Source organism: Rhineura floridana, chromosome 8 (genome assembly GCF_030035675.1).
Source record: "Rhineura floridana isolate rRhiFlo1 chromosome 8, rRhiFlo1.hap2, whole genome shotgun sequence".
Lineage (NCBI taxonomy): Eukaryota > Metazoa > Chordata > Lepidosauria > Squamata > Rhineuridae > Rhineura > Rhineura floridana.
The window spans coordinates 1,782,201-1,809,984 of NC_084487.1; the positions used below are offsets into that span (position 1 = coordinate 1,782,201).

The window sequence follows — 27,784 nt, forward strand, 5'->3', positions numbered from 1 at the left end:
AGAAATGCCCAGGCATAATCTGTTGGGAACTTTGTAGACTTGGGGAGGCAGCAGTGTCTGGTGCTCACATGAGGCAGAAGTAGGGAAGGGGTTCGCTCTCTGAGTCCATTCCATTTTTCAATTAATCAAATGGGCTGCCAGTTCCTATTTGCTATAAATTGCATTCCGCTAGTTATCACGATTCCCGGTTCTCCTTTCCCCCCCTGAAAAATTACATAATTTCCTGTTATTCCTTATGCTGCTGTATAGTTATCTAATGTATACAGTAGCAGCAGATTATAAAAATAATTACGTAAATAATTACGTAATTATCGCTGCTAATTTTTTTAAAAAAAGTTACGGTGTCGCTAACAGCCACGAATGCACACAAAGAGTGGAAGTCTGTTCGACGGTGAGAGAACTTGCATATTATCCCAGAATTCGATACCAAATCCGATTTTGCGAATATCCTACACTATCCCTAGGCAGAAGGCAGGGAGTCCAACTGGAGGCAAAGGCAGAGCCAATGGCAGGTGCATCCAGAGGAGGCCATGCACAGCCAAGACATCCAGGCTTTGCCCTCCCCATCCGCCTCCTCTCCTTGCAGAATTGCACAAAGGGCAACACTGAGACCTAAGGGGGAAGAAGAAGCTGACAGCTGGGGGCCCCAGCCCTGGATGCTTGCAAGTAAGAAAGCAGTCCGGTGGGGGCTGGCTGAAGGCAAACTGAGGCTGGTAGAGCAGGGCCCCATATGCCCTCATGGAACAGCCTCCACTGTGGGGAGGTGCCTTGGGGCACAGTTCCTTGTTTTCTAGAACTAATTTCATGAGGACAGCCACTAGAGCCTCTTTTATGGCCCGGATTAGTAGATGCTTCTCTCAGCGCAGACATTCCATGGCTGGCAACGATATGGAGCCACTTCAGTCATATACAGGATGGTTCTGGTAACATGCTAGGAAGATTGTTGATATACAATAAGCTAAAAGCCTGCGAGCGCCGGCTTGCTCCCTGCCTAGGGGTGCAATCACACACACACACACACAGACACACAGGAGAACTATTTGAGCTGCAGTAACACAATGTTACATTCACGTGACATTCCAGCTGCTGAGAGGGAAGGTATCAGTCACAGAATGTTGTCCAACAGTGCTGCTTCTGTGAGGGAAGGGGGAGGGGAGTTTGACTTTATCGCTAGCTGCCTCCTTGAGCTTTTCATGAGGAAAGGCAGGAAATAAACATTTAAAATAAATACATAAAAATGTGTGTTATTGGCCAGACAGGAGTGGAGAGGCCTTGCAGGCAGGGACTGTGTGTGAGGAGGAAGCCAGTCAGCCAGCTGGAAGGGACAGGAAAGGGTGAAACTTCACGTATTGATAAGCTGTTCATCCAGACTTGGAATGTCAGTTCCTGGGGCCCCGTCTGCACCGTACGTACGCCACTTTAAAAGCCATGGCTTCCCACAAGGAACCCCGGGAACTGTAGTTTGGTAAGAGCGCTGAGAGTCATTAGGAGACTCCTATTGCCCTCCCCCAGTTACCATTGCCAGAGTTCCCTGGGAAGAGGGATTGATTGTGAAACCACTCTGGGAATTGTAGCTCTGTCAGGGGAATGGTGCATGTGTGTCTCCAAACTCTCAGTACCTTTACAAACTGCAGTTCCCAGAGAGCTTTAGGAAAAGCTGTGACTGTTTAACGTGGAGTAACAGTGGAATAAATGTATGGTGCAGGTCAGGCCCGCATTAATTCTAACGCTGATCTGCAAAGAGAGAGAAAAATGCGAACCTTGAAAAATGCTGTGATTTTTTTTTAAAAAAAGTTTCCTTGTAGAGGAGTCTAAGGGAAACCCAAGAGGGTAGGAGCCTTGGATCCACCTTCAGGGCATGGAACCTGTACCCAAGGAATATGCGCACATCGGAGCGCTGCAACTTTCTAGAGCAGCCTTGCCTGGACTCCAACTCCTATCAGCCCCAGCCAGCTTATTAATTGATTGACTGATTGATGATTGATTGATTTATATCCCACCCTTCCTCCCAGCAGGAGCCCAGGGCAGCAAACAAAAGCACTAAAAACACTTTAAAACATCATAAAAACAGACTTTAAAATACATTAAAAACAAAACATATTTAAAAACATTTTTAAAAAGCTTTCAAAACATTTTTTAAAAAACCTGAAAAGCATTTTTTTTTAAAGTTTTAAAAACATATTAAAAAACAACTCCAACACAGAAGCAGACTGAGATAAGGTCTCTACTTAAAAGGCTTGTTGAAAGAGGAAGGTCTTCAATGGGTGCTGAAAAGATAACAGAGATGGTGCCTGAGTAATATTTAAGGGGAGGGAATTCCACAGGGTCAGTGCTGTCACACTAAAAGTCCACTTCCTATGCTGTGCAGAGTGGACCTCCTGAAAGATGGTATCTGCAGGAGGCCCTCACCTGCAGAGCACAGTGATCGACTGGGTATATAAGGAGTAAGATGGTCTTTCAGGTATCCTGGTCCAAAGATGTATAGGGCTTTGTACACCAAAAATTGAACCTTGAACTTGGCCCGGTAGCAAATGGGCAGCCAGTGAAATTCTTTCAGCAGTGAGGTGACATGTTGGCGATACCCTGCCCCAGTGAGCAGTCTCGCCGCCGCATTTTGCACCAGCAGGAACTTCCAGACCAACTTCAAGGGCAGCCCCACATAGAGAGCATTACTGGAGGTTACCAGTGCGTGGACAACAGTGGTCAGACTATCCCGGTCCAGAAACGGCTGCAGCTGTCTTACCAGCCAAAGCTGGTAAAAGGCACTCCTAGCCACGGAGGTCACCTGGGCCTCTAGCAACAAAGATGGATCCAGGAGCACTTCCAGACTTGGACCTGCTCTTTCAGAGAGAATACAACCCCATCCAAAGCAGGCAATTATCTGAACTCGGGAACCACCAACCCACAGCGCCTCCGTCTTGCTGGGATTCAGACTCAGTTTATTGGCCTCATCCAGCCCACCACCGAGTCCAGGCAACGGTCCAGGGATTGCACGGCCTCTCCCGATTCAGATGTTACAGAGAAATAGAGCTGGGTATTGTCAGCATACTGCTGACACCTCGCCCAAAATCTCCTGATGACCGCCCCCAAGGGCTTCATATAGATGTTAAACAGCGTGGGGGACAAATCGGTACCCTGCGGCACCCCACAGCACAGCTGCAAAAGACAATCACTCAATGCTATTAATGAATGACCCTGGAGACAGAATTGGAACCACTGTAAAACGGTGCCTCCAATTCCCATCTCACCGAGTCGGCCCAGCTTAGCCGCTGGTCAGGGACGATGGAAATCCTAGTCCAGCCGCATCGGGGCACCCACGGTGGAAGGATGCTGCTCTAAAGCAGTGGCTTAAGTGGTGCTGAGCAGCAGGGAGGAAGGAGGCAGGACACCTGGAGCCCGGAAGGGCTCCTCACGGTGCAGTGAGACGAGCAGGAGCAGGTGGAATGCCTGGGAGGCTGGGGAAGTGGGCTGCCCAGCCCTCCCATACACCGGCAGCCTCCCTGGGAGGAGGGAGCCCAGACAGCGGTGAATCGCCCAGCCTGGCGAGAAGAGAGGAAGACGGCTGGAAGCAGCTTTAGCCTGAGCCAGACTCAGTGATCCATCTAGCTCAGTGCTGCCTGCACTGACCGGCAGCGGCTCTCCAGGGTTTCAGGCAGGGGGCCTTCCCAACCCCACCTGGAGATGCCAGCAGGAGGTGAACTGGGGGCCGTCTGCATGCAAAGCAGGTGCTCTGCCCCAGAGCTATGACGGCCCTTCCCTTCAAGGTCCCTGTTCCTCTAAAAGGTACTTATTTATTTATTGTCTGTTATTGATTGGCTTCCAGATGAATTTATCTTTTGCAAAATGCCACCCCCCGGCAATTTTTTTTGTTTTGAGAATTGGGTGCTTGCTGTAAGCTGCTTTGGGCACAGCTCACTCAACTGAATTGACACGCATGCATGCACCCTCCCCCGCAGTGCCCCCCCCCGGCAGCCTTTTGTCTCTTCTCCTGGCTTAGGCATTGAGGCTTCAGATGAGTGGCTCATCTCCCTCTTTGGGAGCTCATTCCTCCTCAAGAGACTGCCCGTGCCACCTTTGCCAGCCCTCTGCACACACAGCCGCCGAGGGCAATCCATCACCCTGCCAGGATGAGCGGTACCGATGGTGAGTGAGTCACATTGACGTGGCAGAGGGGGAGGCGGGGGAGCAGATGGGTGAGGTATTGACAGAGCCAGCAGAAGCACACAAGCAAGCAACCCAAGGGGTCCCTGGGGGTGGGGAGGCAATGTTGTTTTTCAATGCCCAAAAACGATGAAGCAGCCACACGTGTGAACCGAGGATCAGGTTGCACAAGCGCCTGGACACAACATCACAAAAGGATCTAGCCTTTCTTTCTTTGATTTATATCCCGCCCTTTCTCCCAGCAGCAGCAGCCCAGGGTGGCAAGTGTTGGTAGGCCCTTCCCTGTGGAGTTCCCTGCTAGTAGAGGTTTGGCAGGAGCTGTCCCTGCCTTCTTTCAGACATCTTCTGGAAAGTGCACTGTTCAGACAGGCCTTTGCAATAAGAATTTATCATTTTAACCAACCAGTATCTACTGATGTTTTATTAATGTTTATAATTACGTTTTATGGATACCATTACCGATTGTCTTATATTTTGTATGTTGTATACCACCTTGACATACTTTTATGAGACCGTGGAGTATAAATATTTAAATCTCTTCTTAATCATCCCAGAGTGCAGGACATGGAATAATGGGTCAAGTTGCAGGAAGCCAGATTTCAACTGAAAATCAGGAAAAACTTCATAACTTTTACAGCAGAATGGCAATGGGACCAATGACCTAGGGAGGTGGTGGGCTCTCCGACACTGGAGGCCTTCAAGAGGCAGCTGGACAGCCACCTGTCGGGGATGTTTTAATTTGGATCCCTGCATTGAGCAGGGAGTTGTACTCGATGGCCTTAGTAGCCCCTTCCAACCCTACGGTTCTATGAAATAAATAAATTAAGGTTGCTATGGACAACTCTTTGGCCACCATGTAGTTACATCAGTCAGAGCAGCAAAAACATGCGTCTGGAGCCAGCCGCAGAAAATGGACATTGCAAAATATCCACTTATAAATAAGTCTGGGCGTGATTCCCAAATTGCTCTTTAAAAAGAACAAATCTATACCTCCAAGTTCTACTAACAGGACCGTTGCAATGTTAACACGCACGTTGGTGAAAACAGGGCAGTGGGGAAATCTCTTGTGGGTCTCGTTGGCCTTGTGCCACTTCCCCTAAACATCATTCCTTGTGATACTTAGCCATGCTTGTTCTTGAATGAAATATGAGGCAACGTTACATGATAAATAAAAGTGCTTCTCTACATGTACAGAGTGCTAAAGAGCAGAAAGAAGGGCTCACCCCACTCTTTCTAGAATGGAAGGACTGTCCCACACCTTCCCTGCCAGCATTTTGAATCCATGTGGGAAGATCATCTTCTAAAGTTAATGGAGTGGCTTTGCTCCTACCACTAAACCTTAAGCCAGTTCTCTGTATCTAGCCAAGCCTCTTAGGCTTGCTATTAGGGGTGGGATCCATCGGCCAGCGCCACTTCAAAAGTATTCCATCAACCTAACAGGCGGTGTCGATTCGAGTTCGTTCTTTGCCCACATTCAGCTGCTTTTACCAGTCTGATTTTTTCCTCCCCCAAATTATTGATATTAATATCCATATTTTGAAGGGAAATACCAATAAATGAAAGGAAATATTGATAAAGGGGGGAAAAGCAGCTTTGCCACCTCTTATCTCCCTGCTGTGACTTTCAAGCGAAGGCTGCATACGTCTGTGGAAGGGCTACATCCAGGTTAGAGGGATCTGCTGGAAGTATTCAACAGCAGGCACAGGCCACATCTGCAGACCATTCGACTCCCCCCCCCACTCTACAAGGCCAATGGGAAGACTTCCTGGGGTCATCAGCGTTCAACTGCACGGATTGTGTAATGAGATCCACGGTGTGGACATAAGAGAGCAATTGGTACAATGGTTTGGAGGGTCAATTCAGACCCAGAGGAAACACTGCATCTAACTCACCCCCCCCCCTTTCAAAGAGAAGACATGAATGGAGGACAGCACATTCAGAAACAATGCTTCCTGCTGAACTATTTCCATTCAGGAGAAAAACAGCTGCCACTCTGATCACCAGACAATGGAAAGTGCGAGCGTGAGGCCCGGAGTGTGGCAAGTGAAGGGGCTGGAGAAGAAACTCAAGCGGAAGAGGTGGGTTCAGAGGATTGTTAGAAAGTGTGGAAGCAAAAAGGGCTGGAGGCTTCCCCCCCTCTTACTGCACAGTGGCTAGGAGCCTGAGTGCGTCTGTCTGGGAGGAAGCCCTGCTTGGGATTCTGTCTCGTGTGCTGAGCCTGCAGGGAGATGAGAGCTTATCTGGGTGTCATGAAGATGGCTTTTAATTTGCCCACTTGTCAGTCAGGGCTCTGAAGCCTGCTGGGCTCCATTGTTCTCCGTCCCTTGTCTGTGCATTACGACACCCAAAGACAGCGCTGGCCTAGAAAACAAACTTTGCAAAACGCTCTTGGGAATCTCCCTTTGCCCATGCTGAGGCCACCAGTCAGGGAGAGCAGAGCACAGCAGAGCACCTTACAAGCCCTCAAAGCCAGCCTCGTGCGCTCTTGGCTTCCTCAATGCTCTCTGGGCTGGGCACTCCCTTTCCTGGATCAGGCAGCATAAAGGACCCCCCACCCCCAATATAAAGAAGTCCCCGTCACACAAGCATCCTTGGCAGTGGCTTCTTTCTGCTTGTCTCTGATGTCCTCCAAGCTCAGCCGTTTGGAGAGTCGCCCTCTGCCGGCCCCTTAAGCTCAGTCCTGCCAGTTGTTTGGAGCAAGACCTGACCAAGCCATTCCTCTTTCTGAGACCAGTTCTGAGAGAGGGCAAGGCAACACGGAGGCAGGATGCAGAGTGAGGCTTCAGGACGATTGCATCCTGCACACTGTGCCCATGAGAGGAGTGGTCCTTCTTTTTGACACAGCCCTGACTGCATCCCTTCTCTGCAGAGAAAAGCCCATAAAGTTACAGCAGGATGGCAATGGCCATCACCACTCAAAAGTGGACACCCACCCGCACAAACACCAACAGTGCATCAGTTGGGTCTCAAATCAGAGTTGCACACTCTGGCGCAGCCTCGTGGGAATCTTTTCTCAGTTCAGCATCTGTTAAATAGAGAGCCCCCCACCCCACTTCCTCCCCTTCCTCTTGCCCCGCCCTGTCAGTACCCCCTTGGTAAGTGCCAGCTCCCCACGACTTGGCCCAGTGGGCATTTATGAACCTTCCCCAGGCATGTAACCCTGCTGAGGAAAGCTGGGCAAGGCCTCGCTAAGGTCCACCTGGCACTCCTTGGGAAGTCGAGTCTTTCCAAAGGGCTGGGGACCCTTTCATTCCAGCCCAGCTGCATCCCCAGGATGGGAGGGATGCCGCCAGCACTCCTCTTTTCTGCCATGAAGATTCCAGCAGCATCACTTGAAAATGCAGCTGTTCCCCATGCCAAAAGATGGCAGGCAGGCACTGGGCAAGGGGGGGACAGGGCGGGGGAGAGCCAGCCTCCAAGGGGTGAGCTCTGGTTGCAAAGGCAGAAGGAGAGGATTGCATCAGAAGCCTCACTGGGTAAAGAGCCCTCCCCCCCTCCCTGGAGCACAGGCAGCTGCCCCACTCCTCTCTTGGGGATTGACTTTCAGGAGGCAGTGGATGGCTAAAAGATACTGGGCTGTATTCAGCTAAGTGCTATGCAGAGCAGACCCATTGAAATTATAATGAACCAAAGCTAGACTTTTTGTTAATTTGAATGGGTCTACGTTGAATAGGATTAGCACTGAATACCACCCAATGTTCCAGGCAACCTTGAAATCATTCATTGAGATAATGTGAACGTTTTTAGAATGTTTTTTAATGATATCCTTACTGATGTATTTGTCACCCTGGCTCCTTTGGGAGAAAGAGCTGGATATAACAACAACCACAACAACTTCAGACCATTGACCATGAGAGCCGGTGTGGTGTAGTGGTTAAGGTGTTGGATTATGACCCAGGAGACCCGGGTTCGAATCCCCACATAGCCGTGAAGCGCACTGGGTGACCTTGGGCCAGTCGCTGCCTCTCGGCCTCGTGAAAACTCTATTCATAGGGTCGCCATAAGTCAGAATTTACTTGAAGGCAGTACATTTACATTTTTATTGGCCTATCCAGCTCAGTACTGCCTACACTGATTGGCAGCAGCTGTCCAGAGTCTTTCCCCAACCATACCTGGAGATGCCAGCTGGGATTGAACCTGGGACCTTGCGCATGCAAAGCAGGTGCTCTGTCTTCAGTGGCCCCAGTAAAAATGTTTGTCCCATGATCCCCTCCCCGAGGGCTCAGAGACAAGGTTGCCTGGTTTGGGGTGAGGGAAATGGCAATACTCTGATTTGGAACCCTTATCAGTATTTGGCTGGCAATTTCTGCTTCAGGCTCTAGCCTTGGAAACACCAAGTTGCAAAGATAGAGGATCTTCCCTTCCCTTACCCAAGCCCCGCCACCAGCCATTTAAGCCCGAGGCAAGGAGAGCGGCTGCCTCTCTTTTTATTAGCGTCAAGTCACATGTGAATCAAGCAAGGTTTAGAAAAGGAAACTGTTTGAGGGCTTAGGGATAACACAACTGCATTCTGCATTGGTAGACAGTGGCAATGCAGGCAGGGACACGTATCGGACCACTTTCAGAGATCCAGGCACCTTCCAGGTGCAAAATGGGAAGGGGGGGCAGTTCAACAGGATGAAGTCACAGGGTAAAGTTCACCCCCACCTCTTCTTCCATTGCCACCACCCAAGCGATACCCACCGCTGCATCCAAACACCCCACCGGCTGTGCAAGCACCAGGCAAGAGTGGAAGTGGTGCACGTCACCCAAACTGACTGGCAAGGGATCGCTAGCCCACTGCACTCCGCTCTCGCCTGGACCTCGCCTGATGCACTTGGCACAAAGAGAGCATCATCTGAGGCTCTGCTCCAGGCAACCTTCAAAGGCACGGCCGGGGGGGGGGGGAGAGAAGCTTTTCCATGGCAGCTCCCTGCTTCAGGAACGCCTCCCCAGGGAGTAGGAGGTGCCTATGCTGATGTCATTTTAGGTAGGCAACCAAGCATCACGTTAGTGACCAACTGTGGACTGCTCAAGCAGTAAGATGGGGAGTCTATGGCAGCTGTTACGGGTTTCGTTTTGATTTTACTCTTGCTAATGGTGCCTTGCGGTGTGTTTAGTGTATGCTTTTACATTTTAATGTTTTGTTCTATTTTGCATTGATAGCTCCCTGGAAACCTTACAGGTTGAAGGTCTTGTTGTTATGAGCCTTCAAGTCGATTACGACTCATGGCAACCCTATGAATCAGCGACCTCCAAGAGCATCTGTCATGAACCACCCTCTTCAGATCTTGTTCAGACCAGCCACGCAGGGCCTTCTCTCAGTCCCACCAACGAAAACAGCTAGGTTGGTGGGGACCAGAGAGAGGGCCTTCTCAGTGGTGGCCTCCACTCTCTGGAACTCCCTCCCGTTCGATCTTCGCCAAGCCCCTTCCCTGGATACATTTCGCCGAGCCTTAAAAACCTGGCTCTTTGGACAGGCCTTCGGGATCCCCGGGGTGGGCTAATTTTCCTATGATTGTTTTAAATTGTTTATTGATTGCCCTACATTGTTCTATTCTGCTGCTATTTAAAATGGTTATGGCTGACTGCATTGTATTTTATTCTGTATTTATATTGTATTTTATCATTTTCAAAGTGTACGTCGCCTAGAGTGGCTTCGGCCAGATAGGCGACACAAAAATTAAATTTTACTTACTTACTTACTTGTAAGTTCAGGTAAGCTGAGAGCAATGCCGTCAGTTGTCTAGACCAAGAGGCAAGACTCCTAGCAGGGGCACCCAAGGCGGAATGGTCAAAGCTGAGGCACCAGACTAAGATGCATCCAAACTCAGAGGAAGGTAATGCGAAACCACCTCTGAATATCTCTTACCATGAAAACCCTATGAGCAGGTTGAAGGAGGATGTAAATTCATAAGATAAATAAAGGGAATCTGAAATTTAGCACCACAAGATGCAGCAGTGACGGCCACTACCTCATATACGGCTGTAAAAAGGGATCCGACTCGCCTTCATGGGCATTCTTGCTCATCGTAGCTAAATGAACCCCATGTTTAGAGGCTGTGAACATGTCCATGATGTTCATGCCCCGCATGTGGACTTCCTCGAATTTTACCTTGTTGGTCACTGGGAAGCAAGCAGGATGCTGGACCCCATCTCAGCCCCATCCACCAAGGCTCTTCCAACATCCTTCCCTGCAGCAGCAGCAGCAGTCGGAGCCATAAAGCCTCACTCCCTTGGGCCCAGAGTCTGCAGCACCAGCAGCAAAGGGATTCACTCTTACAAGGTGTGGCCACTGATTAAGGCGGCTTTAAACAACGCCCTTGGCCTCCATCCTTCATGACAGCCTCCCCTAACCTGCCCCTCCTTGACAGTCTGGACTGTGGCTCCCATCAGCCCACGATTCAGAGGAAAAGGCCCACTGTGTGGCTCTTCCCGGCTCTTGGTGAGGACACCTTTGGCCTGGCCGGACGGGGGGGGGGGTTGACATAAAGAGATGGGTGTTTCCAGTCTCCTCCATCTCTGAAAGCCTTATACAACGCTGCTGCCTGAATGGGGATGGCAAAGGGGCAGTAATCTGTTAGGAAAACTGAGGCCTGGCCTGAGTTCATTCTTGGCCCATTTGTAGTGGATATAGCGGGAGTGCTAGAATATCTAGGACCAGGGTGGAACTGCTCAAGCTCCCTTGTGTCATGGGCCCCACCATGTGGAGAGTTCATGGCAGTGTGATGGGGGGGGGGTTGGCAGTACAGACATCTGCCCTCTTTGCTGCCGTCACGATGGAAGAAGCGCTGTCGGATAACCAACAGGTCCTGGTGCCAGCTCTCAGCCCTGCCTTGTCACTCAAGCTGCCAAGGAAGGCTCAGCCAGAGGGGGCATCTGAGGAGGATCTCGCTGAAATGCCACCACCCCCATTCCAAGGATGTGCAGGCAGATGCGCAGGCACTCACAGGGAGAGCCAGCTTTTCAACCTGTTTGCAGGAGTGCCAGATTGCTAGCGCAGTCCCATTCAGAGAAACCCTCCCCAGGCAAATAGAACGCCTGCCCCGAGCCTATTTAAAGGGTTTCAGGGGGCATGTCCACTTGCGGTTTAGCCTGAGTAATCATGCCTAGTTATGCTGTGCAAGGATGCAGAGTCCTGTGTAGTCTGTAAAATGATCTGCCAAACACTTTAAGCTGAGATTTCGCATTAAACATAACAGAGAGCAACCCACCAGTGAGTACAAGCCTGAATCCAACCAGGTTGGCCAGGACTCCTTGCTGTCTTTGCTGCTGTTCCCCCGTGTTACAAAGGCCTGACTGGGCTCAACCAGAATTCGGGCATTTTGTGTTGCCGGTGCCATGCTGTGGAAAGCTCTTCCGGACCAGATTTGGCAAGCACTCTCTCACTTTTGACTTTCACGTGCCTCTCGAGACCTGTTTATGCCAACAGGCCATATTAATGATTGTTTTGTACTATTTTTAACTGTGTTTCACTGCATGGGCCTAGAAGCCTCCCCACAACTGGGAGCCCTCTGCAACCACAGCAAGGTTCCCACTGTGCGAGGCGAGTCCGACTGAACACCCTGAAAGCTCTCCCTGCAAAGCTTTCCGGGGACCGGGAGGTTGGGGACAGCCTGGAATGGGTGTCGGGGGCAGGGCTCTTGCCCATGGCCCCAATCCCCCTCCCTGTGTTGAAGTCCATAAGGCCTGGATGATGAGCTGGTGCCATTCAGAGGTGCCTGGTGGGGGCAAGGGCTGGACTGTGCCCGCAGCCAGCTCTGGGTGCTGCGTCCCGCCCCCCTCTGAGGCCAGAGGCTTGAACTGTGGGGAGAGGCCAAGCATCTGTCTCCTGGAATTCGCAAAGAGCGCGAAGGAAACAAGCAGGGCATGCAGAAGGTGCACACGGGCAAAAGCACTTCTGGAGTCCGGGGGAGAGAAGGGGGTGACACAGGGGGCCGCAAGGTGACCTGTAGGGGGGAGCAGCAGTGGCAGGGGTGCAAATTGGTCAGGGGGGCAAGGAAAGAAAACATGGGAGCTCTCTGAAAAAGTCTGCCCGCTCTGTGATTTGATAAAAGGCCTGTTGTTCTGACCCAGGTCGGTTAACTGGCATTTTTAAAGGAGAGGTGATACTTTGAGGGGCCAATGGAAGCCGAAGTGGCCGGGGGAGGGGCTGGGTGGGTCCGTCGCTCTCCCGGCTTCCCAACACGGCGGGCTGCTGCTGCTGCAGACCGAGAGGGGGAGGGGAGAGGAGAGGGCAACTCGGCGCAAGACAACTTGTGGTGGCAGGAGTGGCGGATCGGCTGCACCACCGCGTCCGGAACCACACGGAGTGCCCTGCACCTCGCACCTCCCCCTCCCAGTCTGCAGCATCAACCAGCCGTGTTGGGAAGCCGGGAGAGTGACAGAGCCCCATTCCAGCAAGGTGCTCTGGCCCTAGACCAGGCCTGAGGAATCTTTTGCAGCCTGAGGGCCAGATTCCATTCACAGCAGCCTTCTGAGGGCCACACAGTGGTGAGCAGGGCCAGAGGCAGAAGAGAGTGAAGTTGAAGGCCACGTTCCAGCCAGGCCAGGGAGGGCCACAGCTGGGGGAAGAGTTCCGAAGGCCAGACAGAGATGCCAAGGGGCCGGGGGGAGGGCACATTCTGGCCCTGGACCAGAGAGGTTCCATGCCCCTGCTCTAGACGTTCACTAAGTGATTTTGAGTGGCACTACAATGGTCCAGTGCCTCTCGGGACTCAAAGATCCTCTTCTAACTTGGCGATGAGCTGGGAGTGGGGGGACAGCCAACCCCTCCCCTCTCATGGGTTTCTCCCTGACTTAATAGTGCCTCTTGGGGGGGGGAGCCTTAAAATGTCCCATCCTTTGGTTCCCACTTGCCTCCAGACCCCCCAAGGATATTTTAAAGAAGAAGAGGAAAAGGCACCCCTTAAAAGTAGGGAGGGGACCTGCTGGCCAGTGCCAGTTCAAAAGCATTCCATTGCCTAACAGGCTGGCATCAATTCGAGTTCATTCTGCATCTGCTGGCCGCTGCTTTTACCAATTCATGTGCTTTTTTCGCTCAGAAAAAAATATTGATATTAATATCAATATTTTTAAAGGAAATATAGATATTTTGAAGGAAATACTGACATTTTGAAATATCCATAAATTATCATTCCTACAATCGACGTTTTAGAGGTGGATTTTTTTTAAAAAAAGTCCGTTTTCAAAAATAGCTGCAGAAATTCGCTACTTTAAAATCCAATCCTCTGCGATTGAGAATAAGTGAATGGCATGAATTGAAGAAAAAAAAAAATTAATGGACAGTTTGGTACCAAATGTGAATTGGGCAGAATTCTAGCACATCCCTATTTAAAAGTCACCTAAGAGAGTGAACTGTGTTAAAAGTCAAGGAAAGGAGAGTAATCTGTCAAGACAGTAAGTATCATAAGCTCGTTTTTGCATGCCAAAAGGGGCTGAAATGCTCATTTGTGTGAGATGGAAACAGTTGGCAGCCCTGAAGACTCCACTGCTGTGTCTCCTCCTCACCCTTCGCTGGCCAGAGGCCACTGCCGTCCACCCAGGGCTTCCATGTCTCCATATTTAAGGGAAAGGACAAGAGAGTGTCTGCTGCAGAGCTCTTTGCAGGTGCAGGCAGCCAATTCCCTTGGGAATTCCCCAGAAAGGACAGCCTCCGTCCTTAGCGTTCACCTCTCCCGTCCAGGTATGTCTTATCTTGAAATGTCAATCTGAAATCTTGTGAGGTGAAAAACATCACTTCAGGCTATGTGGTTTGGGCAGAAAACGTTTTCTCCAATCGTCTACCCTTTTTCTCCAACACAAACCACGTTCTGGCTTTTTAAATTATTTTTTTTAAAGGCTTTCTAGTTCACTGTCCATTCATAAAGCCTCCCACACAACCAGACAAGAGACTGAGAGGTTTTCAATATATATTGGCGTCTTTCATTTGGCTGAAAAGATCATTTGTTTTTTCTGACTCCCCACTTCTGCAAATGGAAGCAAAATTGGGGGAATTTTCACCAGCTTGTGTCTGTGCCAATACCCAGAGACGGCATTGCCAGAAACATTTTTCTGGGCACCTCCAGAAAGGTGCGAGGCGCAGGTGGGGGGAGTGGGCACAACCTCTTTTTAGACAGAGCTATCTTCAAACCATGTTGGTGTAACAAGACAAGGCTACAGCTGCGAAGTACTGCCTCTCACACTGTGTAAATCACCTGTGTGGGTAATCACACTGCACAAGCACACAGCTCTGTATCCTGAGTGTCTGCTTTTAAATTTTTTTTTTAAAGAAACAAGTTTCTAGTCCTCCACGAAATCTCAGAAAAGAATGACTGAACATGGCTTCCAGTTGCTGCTTGCAAGTTTCATAGCTCTGTTGCTCAGCAAGTCTGCATGGTTTAATCTTTTGTACCAAACAACAGCCTTCCTTTAACCAAACTTTTTTTTGGAAGCGCCAGAAGGTACCTCACAGGTGTACACAAAGCCAGTAAAAGCCACCACACACAAACACTTCATACCAATATTACAACAGTAAAAACAGCACCAGAATACTTCCCAGAAGTTGTGGCAAGTTCTTGCATATGAAATATTTGTGCAATAAGAAGCATAGTCATCAATTGAAACAAAAACACACTTGGAAGGCATCCTGTAGAGATCTAAGCTGTTCCCCTAACAGCATCCCAGGAGATTCCTGCTGGCCTCTATTGGAGAAAGAAAGCTGGTCTCAGCTGTCCTAGTGAGGCAGCTGTAATTGTAGAAAAGGTCACTAATATAAATGGTTTTCAGGAAAAAAATAGCAGAAGATGTTTTGGTGGCTTTTAGCCAGGATCAAAGAAGAAAAGCCTCCTTGGTCAAAGAAAGTATATCTGCAAGCAAGACCATTCCACAGAGCGATTCTTATGTTCAAGGGATCTCTTTGAGCAAGGACAAACAATTCCCTGACCCCCAAGTAATATTCTAAAGTCCTGTAGCCCTTTTGCACTGTTGCGTATAGCGAAACTCCTAGCCCCCTGAGCAAAGTATCAGGCAGATTTCTGCAAGCAAGCGCTACCCCCGGCCTCCTCCTCCTCCTCCTCCTCCTCAGGGGCCCTATGCAAAGATCCTTACCTTGCCGTGGATCGTACTGTCGCATCTGCACCTCCTCAACACATTCTGCTGGGAACCAGCCGGTCCGCCCTTTCACTGATCCTTCCCAAAAGCCTCCTTCTCCAATACTGAGCACTGCGGACAAGAGAGGGAAAGAGAGGCACATGAGCACCGCTGGGGTTAAGGAGGAGTCCACGGCACAAGCAACTGCACCATTCTAGAGCAGGGTACCCAGAACCATACCCTCGTCATCCACTGAGATTGCTCCAAGGTAACAACCACCGCTTGATTCTTCCCTTGGAATCAACGGCACAGATTCACCCTCATTGCCTTTTTTCTGCTGTAACTGTCAACACCTACAACTTTCCCTGCAACTGAGGAGAAATGACTCTCTTCTCTCGGCTCTTGATTCCTTTCCCCCTCCAACCCCTCCTGATGGCTTTCTCGTTTTTAGTTCGGAAGCCCATCGGCACGGATGGGCTAGTGTGTTTCAATGCCATCATTACACAGTGCAGGACTTGAGGTGCTTTATTAAAAAAAGCAATCTTTTAAAACATTATTATTTATTATTGTTATCAATCTCAGCTAGCTCAGATGAGAGGATGGGACTTCTTGGTGACAGCACTTAGATTGTACAACGCCTTCAGGCCCTAAGAAAGGCCTGGCCGCTGAACCAGGCCAATGGGGCCCATTGAGGCTAGCGTATCCTGTTCTCACTGTGGCCAACCAGATTATTTATTAATTATTTATTATTTAATAAATTTCTATACTGCCCCATAGCCGAAGCTCTCTGGGCGGTTCACAACAAGCAAGACAGTAAAATACAATTAAAACCACTTACAGAACAATTTAAACACACTAAAATACAAATATACTAGCATACTAAGATGCTCAAATAAGTTGAGATGTTAAAATGTTAAACTATTAAAATTAAAATTATTAAATTATTAAATTTATTAAAATGCCTGGGAGAAAAGGAATGTTTTAACCTGGCGTTGAAAAGATAATAATGTTGGCGCCAGGCATACCTCCACAGGGAGATCGTTCCATAATTCGGAGGCCACCACTGAGAAAGCCCTTTTTCTGGTTACCATCCTCCGGGCTTCCCTCTGAGTAAGCACCCGGAGGAGGGCCTTCGATGTTGAACGAAGTGTACGGGTAGGTTCATATCGGGAGAGACGTTCCATCAGGTATTGTGGTCCCAGGCCGTGTAAGGCTTTATAGGTTAAAACCAGCACCTTGAATCGGGCCCGGAAACATATAGGCAGCCAGTGCAAGCAGGCCAGAATCGGTGTTATATGTTCGGACCGCCTGGCCCGTTAACAATCTGGCTGCTGCATTTTGCACGAGCTGCAGTTTCCGAACCGTCTTCAAAGGCAGCCCCACGTAGAGCGCATTACAGTAATCTAATTTAGAAGTTACCAGAGCATGAACAACTGAAGCGAGATTGTCTCTATCCAGATAGGGACGTAGCTGGGCCACCAACTGAAGTTGGTAGAAAGCATTCCGTGCCACCGAGGCTACCTGAGCCTCAAGTGACAAGGACAGTTCTAAAAGAACGCCCAAACTACGAACCTGCTCCTTCAGGGGGAGTGCAACTCCATCCAGGACAGGATGAACATCCACCATCTGGTCAGAAGAACTACCCACTAGCAGCATTTCAGTCTTGTCTGGATTAAGCCTCAGTTTGTTAGCTCTCATCCAGTCCATTGTCGCGATCAGGCACCGGTTCAACACATTGACAGCCTCACCTGAAAAGGACGAAAAGGAGAAGTAGAGCTGCGTGTCATCAGCGTACTGATGACAACACACTCCAAAACTCCTGATGACCGCACCTAGTGGCTTCATGTAGATGTTAAAAAGCATGGGGGATAGAACTGACCCCAGCGGAACTCCATATTTGGGAGCCCAGGGTGCCGAGCAATATTCCCCATGCACTACCCTCTGGAGCCGACCCGCCAAGTAGGAGCAGAACCACTGCCAAGCAGTACCTCCAACTCCCAGATCAGCGAGTCTCCCCAGAAGGATACCATGGTCGATGGTATCAAAGGCTGCAGATAAATCAAGGAGAATCAACAGAGTTACACTCCCCCTGTCTTTCTCCCGACAAAGGTCATCGTACAGGGCGACCAAGGCTGTCTCTGTGCCGAACCCGGGCCTGAAACCCGATTGAAATGGATCCAGATAATCGGTCTCATCCAAGAGTGTCTGGAGCTGGTCCGCAACCACTCGTTCCAGGACCTTGTCCAAGAATGGAACATTTGCTACCGGCCTATAATTGTTAAAGTTTTCTGCGTCCAGGGAAGATTTCTTCAGAAGTGGTCTTACTACCGCCTCTTTTAGGCAGTCAGAAACCCTTCCCTCTCGCAATGAGGCATAATCACTTCCCTGGCCCAGCCAGCTGTTCCATCTGTGCTAGCTTTTATTAGCCAAGAGGGGCAAGGATCCAATACAGAAGTGGTTGGACGCACCTGTCCAAGCACCTTGTCAACGTCCTCAAGCTGCACCAACTTAAATTCATCCAATAAATCAGGACAAGGCTGTGTTCCGGATACCTCCTTTGATTCAACGGTTATAACATTGGAGTCCAAGTCCCGGCGGATGCAAAAGATTTTTTCCTGGAAGTGTTTAGCAAATGCATGACAGCGGGCTTCAGATGGTTCTACCATGTCCCTAGGGCCAGAATGTAACAGTCCTCGGACAATTTTAAAAAGCTCCACTGGACGGCAGATGGATGATTTAATAGTGGCAGCAAAATATTGCTTTTTTGCCGCTCTCACTGCCCCTAAATACAACTTGGTATAAGCACTTACCAGTGCATGATTGCATCCATCAGGAGTTCGCCTCCATCTGCACTCAAGCCGCCTCCTATATTGCTTCATCACTCTCAGCTCCAAAGTATACCATGGAGCCATACGAGCTCTACACAGGAGAGGGCGCGCAGGAGCGATCGTGTCAACTGCCCGGGTCATTTCTGTATTCCACAGTTCAACCAGGGTTTCGACAGGAGCGCCAACCCTATCAGCCGGAAAACTCCCCAGAGCCCTTTGGAAACCATCCGGATCCATTAGTCTCTGGGGGCGAACCATCTTAATGCCCCAATGGAAGGCCCAGAAGCAGGACCTGAGGGCAACAGCAGCACTCTCCGCTCCTGTGGTTCTGGCATTCAGTGGAGTAAGAACACAGTCATCATAGCTAGTAGCCGTGATAGCCTTATCTTCATAAAAAGAGGATATATGAGTCTCCCCTGTGGGACCTGTTTGGCACCTGCGCTCACTGACTGCTTAAAACTTTCCTGTTGCAATAAACATCCCTCTTCCTGAGCTGATTTCCATCTTTATGCTCCTGCTTCATGCTTTTATGAGAGTCTTTTCTTTTTCATTGTTATAAGCCGCCCTGAGTGATGCAAATGCAAACCAACAAATAACTGCGGAGGCCCACAGCAGGAGGGTAGGAAGCCCACCCACAGCCCCAGCCTCAGTCTCCAGCAAAACAGATCTTGAGCGGTGGAGCTAGCAGGGAAGACCCCAGCCTGAGACCTTGACACTGGCAGTTGACGTCGACAGCACTGGGACAATGGGGGCCGGGGGGCCATGGTTTGGGCTCAGTAGGAGGCAGCTTCCTACACTCGTCTGTGGCTACTGTTCAGAGAGGCATTTGGCTGAGCCCCCAACAAGTGCTTAGGCCGCTCTGTTTACAGACTGACAGAGCTCCTGACACCCCAAACCACACTGCAAGCCCTTACTGTAGCAGCCTTGCTACAGGCACAATCTCGAGAGATAGTGCGGTTTTTTCCTCCCCTGAACGGGGGCCAAGTGAGTGCAGTTCCAGATCCAGACTGTGCACAGAGCTCCTGCCTTCATTATTTTTTTTTGGGAGGGAGGAAGGTGAGTGCTGCCTGCACATTGCACATGCATTTGCACATCAATGCTCTCGCGCCTCTTCAGAGCCACTAGATCAGATTTGGAGATACACAATTTACTCTCCAGATCATCAAAAAGAAAAAGATCTGGGCGCAAGCCAGCAGCTGCCCTTTCTTCCAAATGATTCTGGCTCCTTCCAATTATCTGTATTGTATCATTCCACATGACTTCACCAAAAAGATTCAGTTAACAAGGCCATGAAAGTATGAAGACCGCATACTTGCTTAAATAAACGCACACAATCACCATCCAGAAGTGTGCGTGGGGAGAGAGAGAGAAAAGGACGAGAGAGCAACCCCAACAGAAAAAGCCTTTCATTGGTTGTAAATCAATAGGCATGAATGGCGACATCAAAGGCAGGGAGCACACCTTCTTTCAGGAAATGACTCGAATGACAACCTCTGATGCTTTAAGCAGCTGCTGGTGGCTGAAATGAGGGTGTCGAGCGCTTTGATTTCAGCATGCCCACAACTCCTGTGCCTGGCCAGGAGGGGTCCAAGCTGGGGGCAGGCGGCCTGCTCGCTCACCCGGCCGTCTGGGCAGCTGGAACTGGCAGCCAACGCTGCTGAGGACCACCAACTCTGCTCCATCCACAGACTTGGTCCTTCCTCCCAGCTGCCACCTGGGCCTGTTGCTCCCTCCGCGAACGCCCTGCCTAGTGCCACCTTCCTCCCCCTCCTCTTCATCCCTCTCTCTTTTGCGTGAGGTGTTTGGCTTAACCCTTTAGCCTCCAACCCTCAATGAAACTGAGATACCAGATGTCCTTGAAGTGAATGCAGATTTTCTCTCTCTCTCTCTCTCTCTCTCTCTCTCTCTCTCTCAGATCCTTGGTCCATCCAGCTCAGTAGTGACCACACTGGCTGGCAGCAACTCTCTAGGACTTCAGACGAGGGATCTCTCCCAGCTCTCCCTGGAGATGCTGCTGCGGGGGATTGAACCTGGGACCTTCTGCATGCAAAGCAGGTGCTCTTCCCTCGAGCCATGGGGGTCCTTCCCCTATGGCAACACCCTCAAAACCCACCCAGCCCTCCAGCACACAGGCAGCTGCGCCATGAGGAACTCTTTGCTTAAAAAGAGAGAGAGAGAGAGAGAGAGAGAGAGAGAGCAGGTGGGGAATAATTCTGCACCAAGAAACAGCCCCCAACATCCTCAGGGTGCCCCCATCCCCAGTCCTTCCCCTCTCCTGCAGTGCAGTGACAAGGGCGTGGCTGCAGGCCTTGGTGGGTTGCCATGGACAGAGGGGGCACTGGCTGAGGGCTGGGCTACTTAACTGTCAGAGCAGAGAGCTCGGGGGCTAGCAGGAGGGCTTTGCTGTGAGTCAGGGACTGCAAGAGAGACACGTGGTTGCTGAATTGGCAGCGGGGGAGGGGGAGAAAGAGGAATAAATAGAAAAGGCTGGCATTGTGAATGGGACCCAACAATTTTTAGCAGCAGCTACTGAGTCTAGAGCAGCCACAAGGCCCATCACAGGGCCAAATCAATGGCTACTAGTAGCCACAATGGCTACATTCTGCCTTCCCTGTCAGAGGCAGCATGTCGCTGAATGACACTTGCTGAGCATTACAAGGGGGAAGAGAGCTGCTGCTGCTGCACTCAGGCCTTTCTCGCAGGCTTCCCACTGAAGCATCTGGGGGCCACTGTGAGAACAGGATGTGGACCTAGATGGGCCCTCCTTGGCCTGACCCAGCTGCAGCCAGGCTCCTCCTCATGTTCTTAGATTCCAATCACACCCCCTCCACAGTGACACAGCATTTCCACCAGTGACCGGCAGCCTGGTCTGCAGACATCCCTCCCCCCCCCGCCCTACAAGTTGTTCTGTGCTGCAGCTTCACTTGTTAGCAATTTAAAATGTAATCACAGAAGCACATTTGCAAACGCCCAATTAATCTAATCAACAGGCTACAAGCTGTGACTCTGGTAGGCATGTATGGGGGGGAATGGCTAATTTCAACAGAGAGCAGCTCAACCAAAGGGAAATGGGTGGGGGGTAGCGGAAGAAGTAACAGTGGCTCACCCATATCAGCAGGCGCCCCCACCACACACAACGACAAATGGCTGGACCAATTGTGAAATTAAATGCACTCTGCTCTGCCCTTCCTCAAAAGATCCTAGTAGACCTGTGATTACGTCAGGGCAAGACACAGTGAAGCAGACTGGATGTTCATGCAATTCTCATCAGTCAATCAATCAATCATTTGTTTATATGTTTATTTATTTATTTATATCCCCCCCTTCTCACAGTAGGAGCCTCATCTGACCATCTTAACAAGTCAAACCTGCACTGGCCTTCTACTAACAAAGGATGCCATGGATGGCTCAGCTGCATCCTCTTAAGAGTCAGGAATGGAACTGTGATCTTGCATTCCCTATCCTGGATTCCCCCCCCTTTCCCTTAAGAACATCACAGGATCTGTTGGATCAGATCAAGGTGGGTCTGTCTAAAATCCCTGACCACTGGCCATGCTGGCTGCTGAGAGGTGGAGACAACCAACATCTGGAGGGCCACAGATGTCTCCACCGCAACTCTGTTCCAACAGTGCAGTGCCAAAAGACGTACCGCCAGAAAGCCCACAATCAATTGACTCCATCAAGGAAGCCACAGACCTGAACTTACCAGATCTGAACAGGGTGGTTCATGACAGATGCTGTTGGAGGTTGCTGATTCATAGGGTCGCTGTAAGTCGTGATCAGCTTGAAGGCACATAACAACAACAACCTCCACAACAGAGATAAATTGACTCTGATTCCCACTGATACATTCAACTGCCGTGAATTTGCCTAATCCCCTTTTAAATATGGGCACAGGAAGGGCCCTGGAGTTGGATGAGACCAACGCAGGCCCATCCAGGCTAGCTTCCCTGTTTTCTGCAGTGTCCAGCCAGAGATCTCCACAAGGGAGCCCCTAAAGGCAAGGCAATAAAGCATCCACCCCCCCACACACACTTTGCCCCCCCAAATCAAATCCAGACGCCCTTCAGCTCTGCCTGGCCACTAATCTTGTTATGTGCTGAATTGAAAAGGAGCACACGGACCCCAGAAAATGTGGGCTCTGCCCATGAGCTCCCCTGAAAGTTGAGAGATGTAGGTCCAGCAGGGGCTCTTTAACCCTCCTCTCCTCCTCTGCCCCCACCCCAGCTCCCAACAACACACAGCATGACTTTCCCCTTTTAGTGGATTTCAAATTATGCCTTTTTTTAAAAAAAGCCATCATCTACATTTCTTTCAAATTGAGGGATATAAATATTTCAGATAAAGAGACAAATGGTAATAGAGGCTTGTGCAAGGCCTCCTGCTTTTTAAGATTAATACAATTATTAATCCGACATACAGCCCTGAAACACCTTAATGATGTCATAGTCAATGTAATAGTAACCATTAATCAATTATAACGGATTTCCTGCATTAGTAGAGACGTTTACATTAAGCATACAATATTGTTCCTTGCTCTGCTTCAAAAGTGACAATAATTCCTCTGTGGAAGCCCCTTTGGCATACAGAATTGTGAGCTTCTCAGACAAAGATCACGTAACAGCCAGAAAAACAAGGGCACCATTGCAGCACATGGTCGTCTGCCTCCGGGGTTCCCACACAATTGTTGTGGTTTTATTGTGTATTGTCTTTTTAAAAATTTGTTGTATGCTGCCTTAGGGCCTTGTTGTTGAAAGCTACACTTTTTAAAAAATAAATGAGTAAAACTTCCTGCATCAAAAGGAAATGAGAGCCCGGGTATTTGGGAAGAAGCCCAGTCCTGTTGCCCCCAATACTTGAATTCAGCAGGCTCCGCCACCCCACCCTGGCTGCATTCCAGCCCAAGCCTACCTGCGGTCAGCCCTATTTTTTGCTTCTTACACCCCCTTTTGCGTGCCTTCTTTTCCTAGAAATGAAAGACCCCACCCCTCTCTCGCTCTCTCACACACACACACAGAGTACCGGGAATTCAAGCCTACCTGGAATGGGCACCCAATGCTCTGGAAATTCCACCCTCCCTGAAATTCCAGTTGTGCATTGCCTGGTACCCAGGGGTGTAGTTGTCCAGGGTCTTGGGGGATCTTAGACCCTTTACTTTTTTAGGACCAGGGTCTCTGCGTATCCAGCATCCTGTGAACCAATCAGCATGAAAGGTGAGTACCTTTGCCACTGAGAAGAATCTTCTAACATGGTTCCTTGACCTTTCCTGCCGATTGGAGCCAATCAGAGGGAAAGGAGACGAGTCAGCCACTGAGAAGAGTCTTCTCAGTAGCTAATACTCTCCTCTTTCATGCTTATTGGCTCCTAGGGACCTCTATTGTGGGAGAAGGCATTAACAAGGATCTCATTCTTAACCCCGCAGCAAAAAGGGGGGAGGGGATATGACTAACATGAAGGGAACCTGCACTTCTGAATTTGCCACTACACTACTGCTAGTACCACCAATAATCAAGTGAGGGGAAAGCCCTCTGCACATGATCAAAGGCACTCTCCTGTTATTTCACATACAAGATCTGAACAGGGTGGTTCATGACAGATGCTGTTGGAGGTGGCTGATTCACAGGGGCGCCATAAGTCATAATCAACTTGAAGGCACACCATACACACACAGTGGGGAAACAGGAACATAAATATTTTAAATAAATACAGTAGGGCCCCACTCATACGGCGGGTTACGTTCCAGACCCCCGCCGAAAAGCGGAACGCCTTCAATAAAATGGTGCCCGATGCCCAAAAAATGCCGTAAAAGTGGAACAAGCACCATATGAGTGGTGCCTTACTCTAATTTTAGCCGCATTAGCAGGCCGCTGAAAAGTGGGCCACCGAAAAGCAGGGCCCTGCTGTATACACATAATGGCCAAGGTCTGGGCCTTCCCTGCTCATTCCCATTCACTTCCATATACTGCACTCTCCCTCTCTCAACAGGAAAATGTACGTGTCATCTAATAAAAGTTTGCATCGAAACAAGGCCCAGCTCCGTGTGTGTGTGAGCATGTGCGCTTGTGGTTGTGCATGCTTGCACATGTGCGTGAATTCACTCAGACAGCTGCTCACACCCAAGTCTCCAGCTGATGAGGTGGTTGATCATTTCACACTCATTATGTATTGTAATTAAACATTTATGTACACAAGAGATGCCAATCAAAGCAAGACAGGCTAGAGGGAAATTAATTTATTCTCCCCAAAGCTAATGAGCACTTTTTCAGCTTTAACAATCCATTACTCCCTGGGAACTGACAACCTGATTTTAAGTGCTGGGTCAAATCCGCAGCTCCAAGCACAACCTCTGGCTGATCTTGGCCTCCACCACCTGATTCTGGATGGGAGCAATGTCTTGTCCTTGGCCTCATGCACAGCACTTCCTTGCTGGCACTGAGTGCTGCTGGAGCCCCGGAGGCGGTCAGAGTTGAGCCCTGCCCACTCTCCCGTGGGACTCTGGAGGAGCTGTCGCTCACTTGCTGGGCAAGCAGCAGGCCCCAATGGTCTGCAAGTGCGGCTGGGAACCTCCCGTGCCCTGAAACCCCAGAGAGCCACTGCCAGTCAGTGTAGGCGACACTGAGCCAGTGGATCAAAGGTCTGACTCAGTGCAAGGCAGCCTCCGACACTCCGACATTCCTAAGAGCGATGCTGGTCCCTTGGGAGCACGGCTGTGGCTGCCTGGGGCCAACACCAACAAGGCACCGATTTCTTTTAACGTTTTTTTGTTTGTTCGCTTTCAAGAAGAAATGGGAAACACGCAGAAGTATGGGGGGGGGAGAAGCTGATGGGAGGTGTAGTCCCACTCTGCCTAAAGGGCACTAGGCTGGCGCATTCAGTAGAAAGTTAAAAGGGGGTCCCATGCTGCAGGCTGGGCGTCCAAAGGGTTAGGGTTAGTGCTCGCCTCAGGGATGACCCCCTGACCCCCCAACCCAGTCTATTCAAACTGCCTCTGCTGACCCAATTTATCTCCACTTCCAGCCCAACCCATCTCCCCAGATCTCTGCAACGGCTTCCTCCTTGCTTCATTTCAACTTCAAGGGTCTGGTCTTCACTTTTCAAAGCTCTTCCCCATCTCGGCCCATGACTACACTTCCTTACTTCTGATGCCACGGAGAAAGAGAGTGAGCAGAGATAAATTGCCCTCCCTCTCTTCCAACACTAAACGTGGAGTGACCAGTGATGCTGTTGGCAGAAAGAGACAAAGAAAACCCTTCTTTGCACAAGGCACAATGGGTTCACTGCCACAAGATGGTGGCCCAGGGTTCAGGTACCTTGATGTGGAGATTAAAGAGACAGATGGCTATGGGTCACAGGAATGAAATGGGACCTGCCCGGTCCAAGCCAACTGGGGCGGGGGCAAGCAAATGTGTTCCCTCCACACCTGGATGCATGTGCCTACCCAACGCTGGGCTCTTTTGATCTTTGACACCCTCTCTAGCCACTCTCCTGCTCTGACTGCCACATCTCCTGCCACATCGTTTCCACTCCCTCCCATTCGCCCTTCATTTTTCAGAAAATTTCTGTCTAAATCATGTGAATCTCACTTTCATGATGCTCCACTACAGTATAACAGGCTCCTGGGCCATTCTCAGGCCAATCTCCAGCTTCTTTTCCTCATCATGATAGGGTTGGCTATCCTCAACATGATTGCATTAGCCTTTTTTGCAGCTACATCACACTACTGGAACATGTTCAGCTACAATCCCAAGATCCTTTTCACATATATTTGAAATGGCAAAATGATAACAGATGACAAAGAAAAGGGAGAAGTGCTCAGTTCCTACTTTGGCTCAGTCTTCTCCCCAAAAGGAGTCTTTGACCCTCGGCAAACATGAAGTATAAGTTGAAGGGGCAAGGTTGCAGTTTGTGATTGATAGACAAATGGTCAAGGAATACCTAATCACTTTTGAATGAGTTCTAGTCTCCAGGGCCAGAGGAATTGCATCCTAGAGTATTGAAGGAACTGGCTGAAGAACTCTCGGAACCACTGTTTATTATCTTTGTGAAATTGTGGAGGAGGGGTGAAGTGTCAGAGACTGGAGGAGGGCTAATGTTGGCCCTATCTTCAAAAAGGGCAAAAAGGAGGAACCGGGGAACTACAGACCAGTCAGCCTGACAGCAGTTCCTGGGAAAATTCTGGAGCAGATTATAAAGTGGTCAGTCTGTCAGCACCTTGAAAACAATGCAGTGATTACTAGAAGCCAACATGGATTTATCAAGAACAAATCCTGCCAAACTAATCTTATCTCAATTTTTTTATTGGGTAATCTCTCTGATAAGACTGTGGGAATGCTGTGGACGTAATATATCTCAACTTCAGCACAGGTTGTGACAAAGTGTCCCGTGATATTCTGATTAGCAAACTAGCTAAATGTGGGATGGATGGAACCACTACCAGGTGGATCAATAGTTGGCTACAGAATTGTACTCAAAGAGTGCTTATCAATAGTACCTTCTCAAACTGGGGGGAGGTAATAAGCGGGTACCGCAGGACTCAGTCCTGGGCTCAGTGCTCTTCAACATTTTCTTAATGACTTGGGTGAGGAGGCGCAGGGAATCTGCAAATTTGCAGATGATACAAAATTGGGAGGGATAGCTAATTCCCTGGAAGACAGGAACAAAATTCAAAGGGATCTTGATAGCCTAGAGCACTGGACTGAAAACAACAGAATGAAATTTAACAGGGATAAGTGCGCAGTTCTACACCTAGGAAAAAGAAACCAAATGCATGGTTATAAGATGGGGATATTTGGCTCAGCAATATTACATGTGAGAAGGACTTTGGAATTGTTGTTGATCACAAGCTGAATATGAGTCAACAGTGCAATGTGGCTGCAAAAAAGGCGAATGCTATTTTAGCCTGCATTAATGTAAACGTAGTTTCTAAATAGTGTGATGTACCAGTTCCCCTCTATTTGGCACTAGTTAGGCCTCATCTTCAGTACTGAGTCCAGTTCTGGACATCACATTGTAAGAAGGATGCAGGCAAACTGGAAGAGGTTCAGAAGAGGGCTACGAGGATGATCAGGGGATTGGAAAAAAAGCCCTATGAGGAGAGACTGAACGAACTGGGCATGTTTAGCCTTGAGAAGAGAAGACTGAGAGGAGATATGATAGCACTCTTCAAGTACTTGAAAGGTTGTCACACAGAGGAGGGCCGGGATCACTTCTCGATCGTCCCAGAATGTTGCTCAGGGAATAATTGGCTCAAAGTACAGGAAGCCATATTTTGGCTGAACAACAATGGAACTAATGACCTAGGGAGGTGGTGGGCTCTCCATCACTGGAGACATTCAAAAGACAGCTGGACAGCCACTTAGCAGATATGTTTTAAGCAGGATTCCTGCATTGAGCTGGGGGTTTGATTCGATGGCCTTATAGGCCCCTTCCTCCTCTACTATTCTATCATTCTATTTCACCACCTTGGAGGATAAAGAGAGATAAGCAACAAGGAGTGAAGTCCCCAGCATAGCTTGTACAGAGTCCAGGGGTGGTTCAACAGACGGCTATCACAGCAGGAGCTGGACAGCTTCTCGTTCAAACACCCCACACATCTGGTCTTCCTATGAGGGGGCTCTTGCTCAAGTCTGTTGAGACGCATGGCGCTTTCCCTACAGCAGGCAGTATGATGGATCCTTCCCTCTCTACACTACGCTGGGTGCAACGTTTCCACTCTTTAGAGATTGCTGTGGGCAAGAGTGGGTTAG

The 27,784-nt window shown here is 49.5% G+C and overlaps 1 protein-coding gene across 5 annotated transcripts in view; it reads right to left on the reverse strand.

Annotated features, from left to right (window-relative positions):
• Positions 1–27,784, reverse strand: part of SHANK3 (SH3 and multiple ankyrin repeat domains 3) — a 445,396-nt gene that overhangs the window by 155,607 nt on the left and 262,005 nt on the right. For all 5 annotated transcript variants that reach the window (XR_009764300.1, XM_061637962.1, XM_061637959.1 and 2 more), the window contains one exon: positions 15,229–15,342. Coding sequence is in view for 4 of the 5 variants with exons in the window: in XM_061637962.1 (XP_061493946.1) it covers positions 15,229–15,342 (114 nt within the window). In the remaining variant the exon portion in view is untranslated. The remainder of the gene's footprint in view (positions 1–15,228; positions 15,343–27,784) is intronic.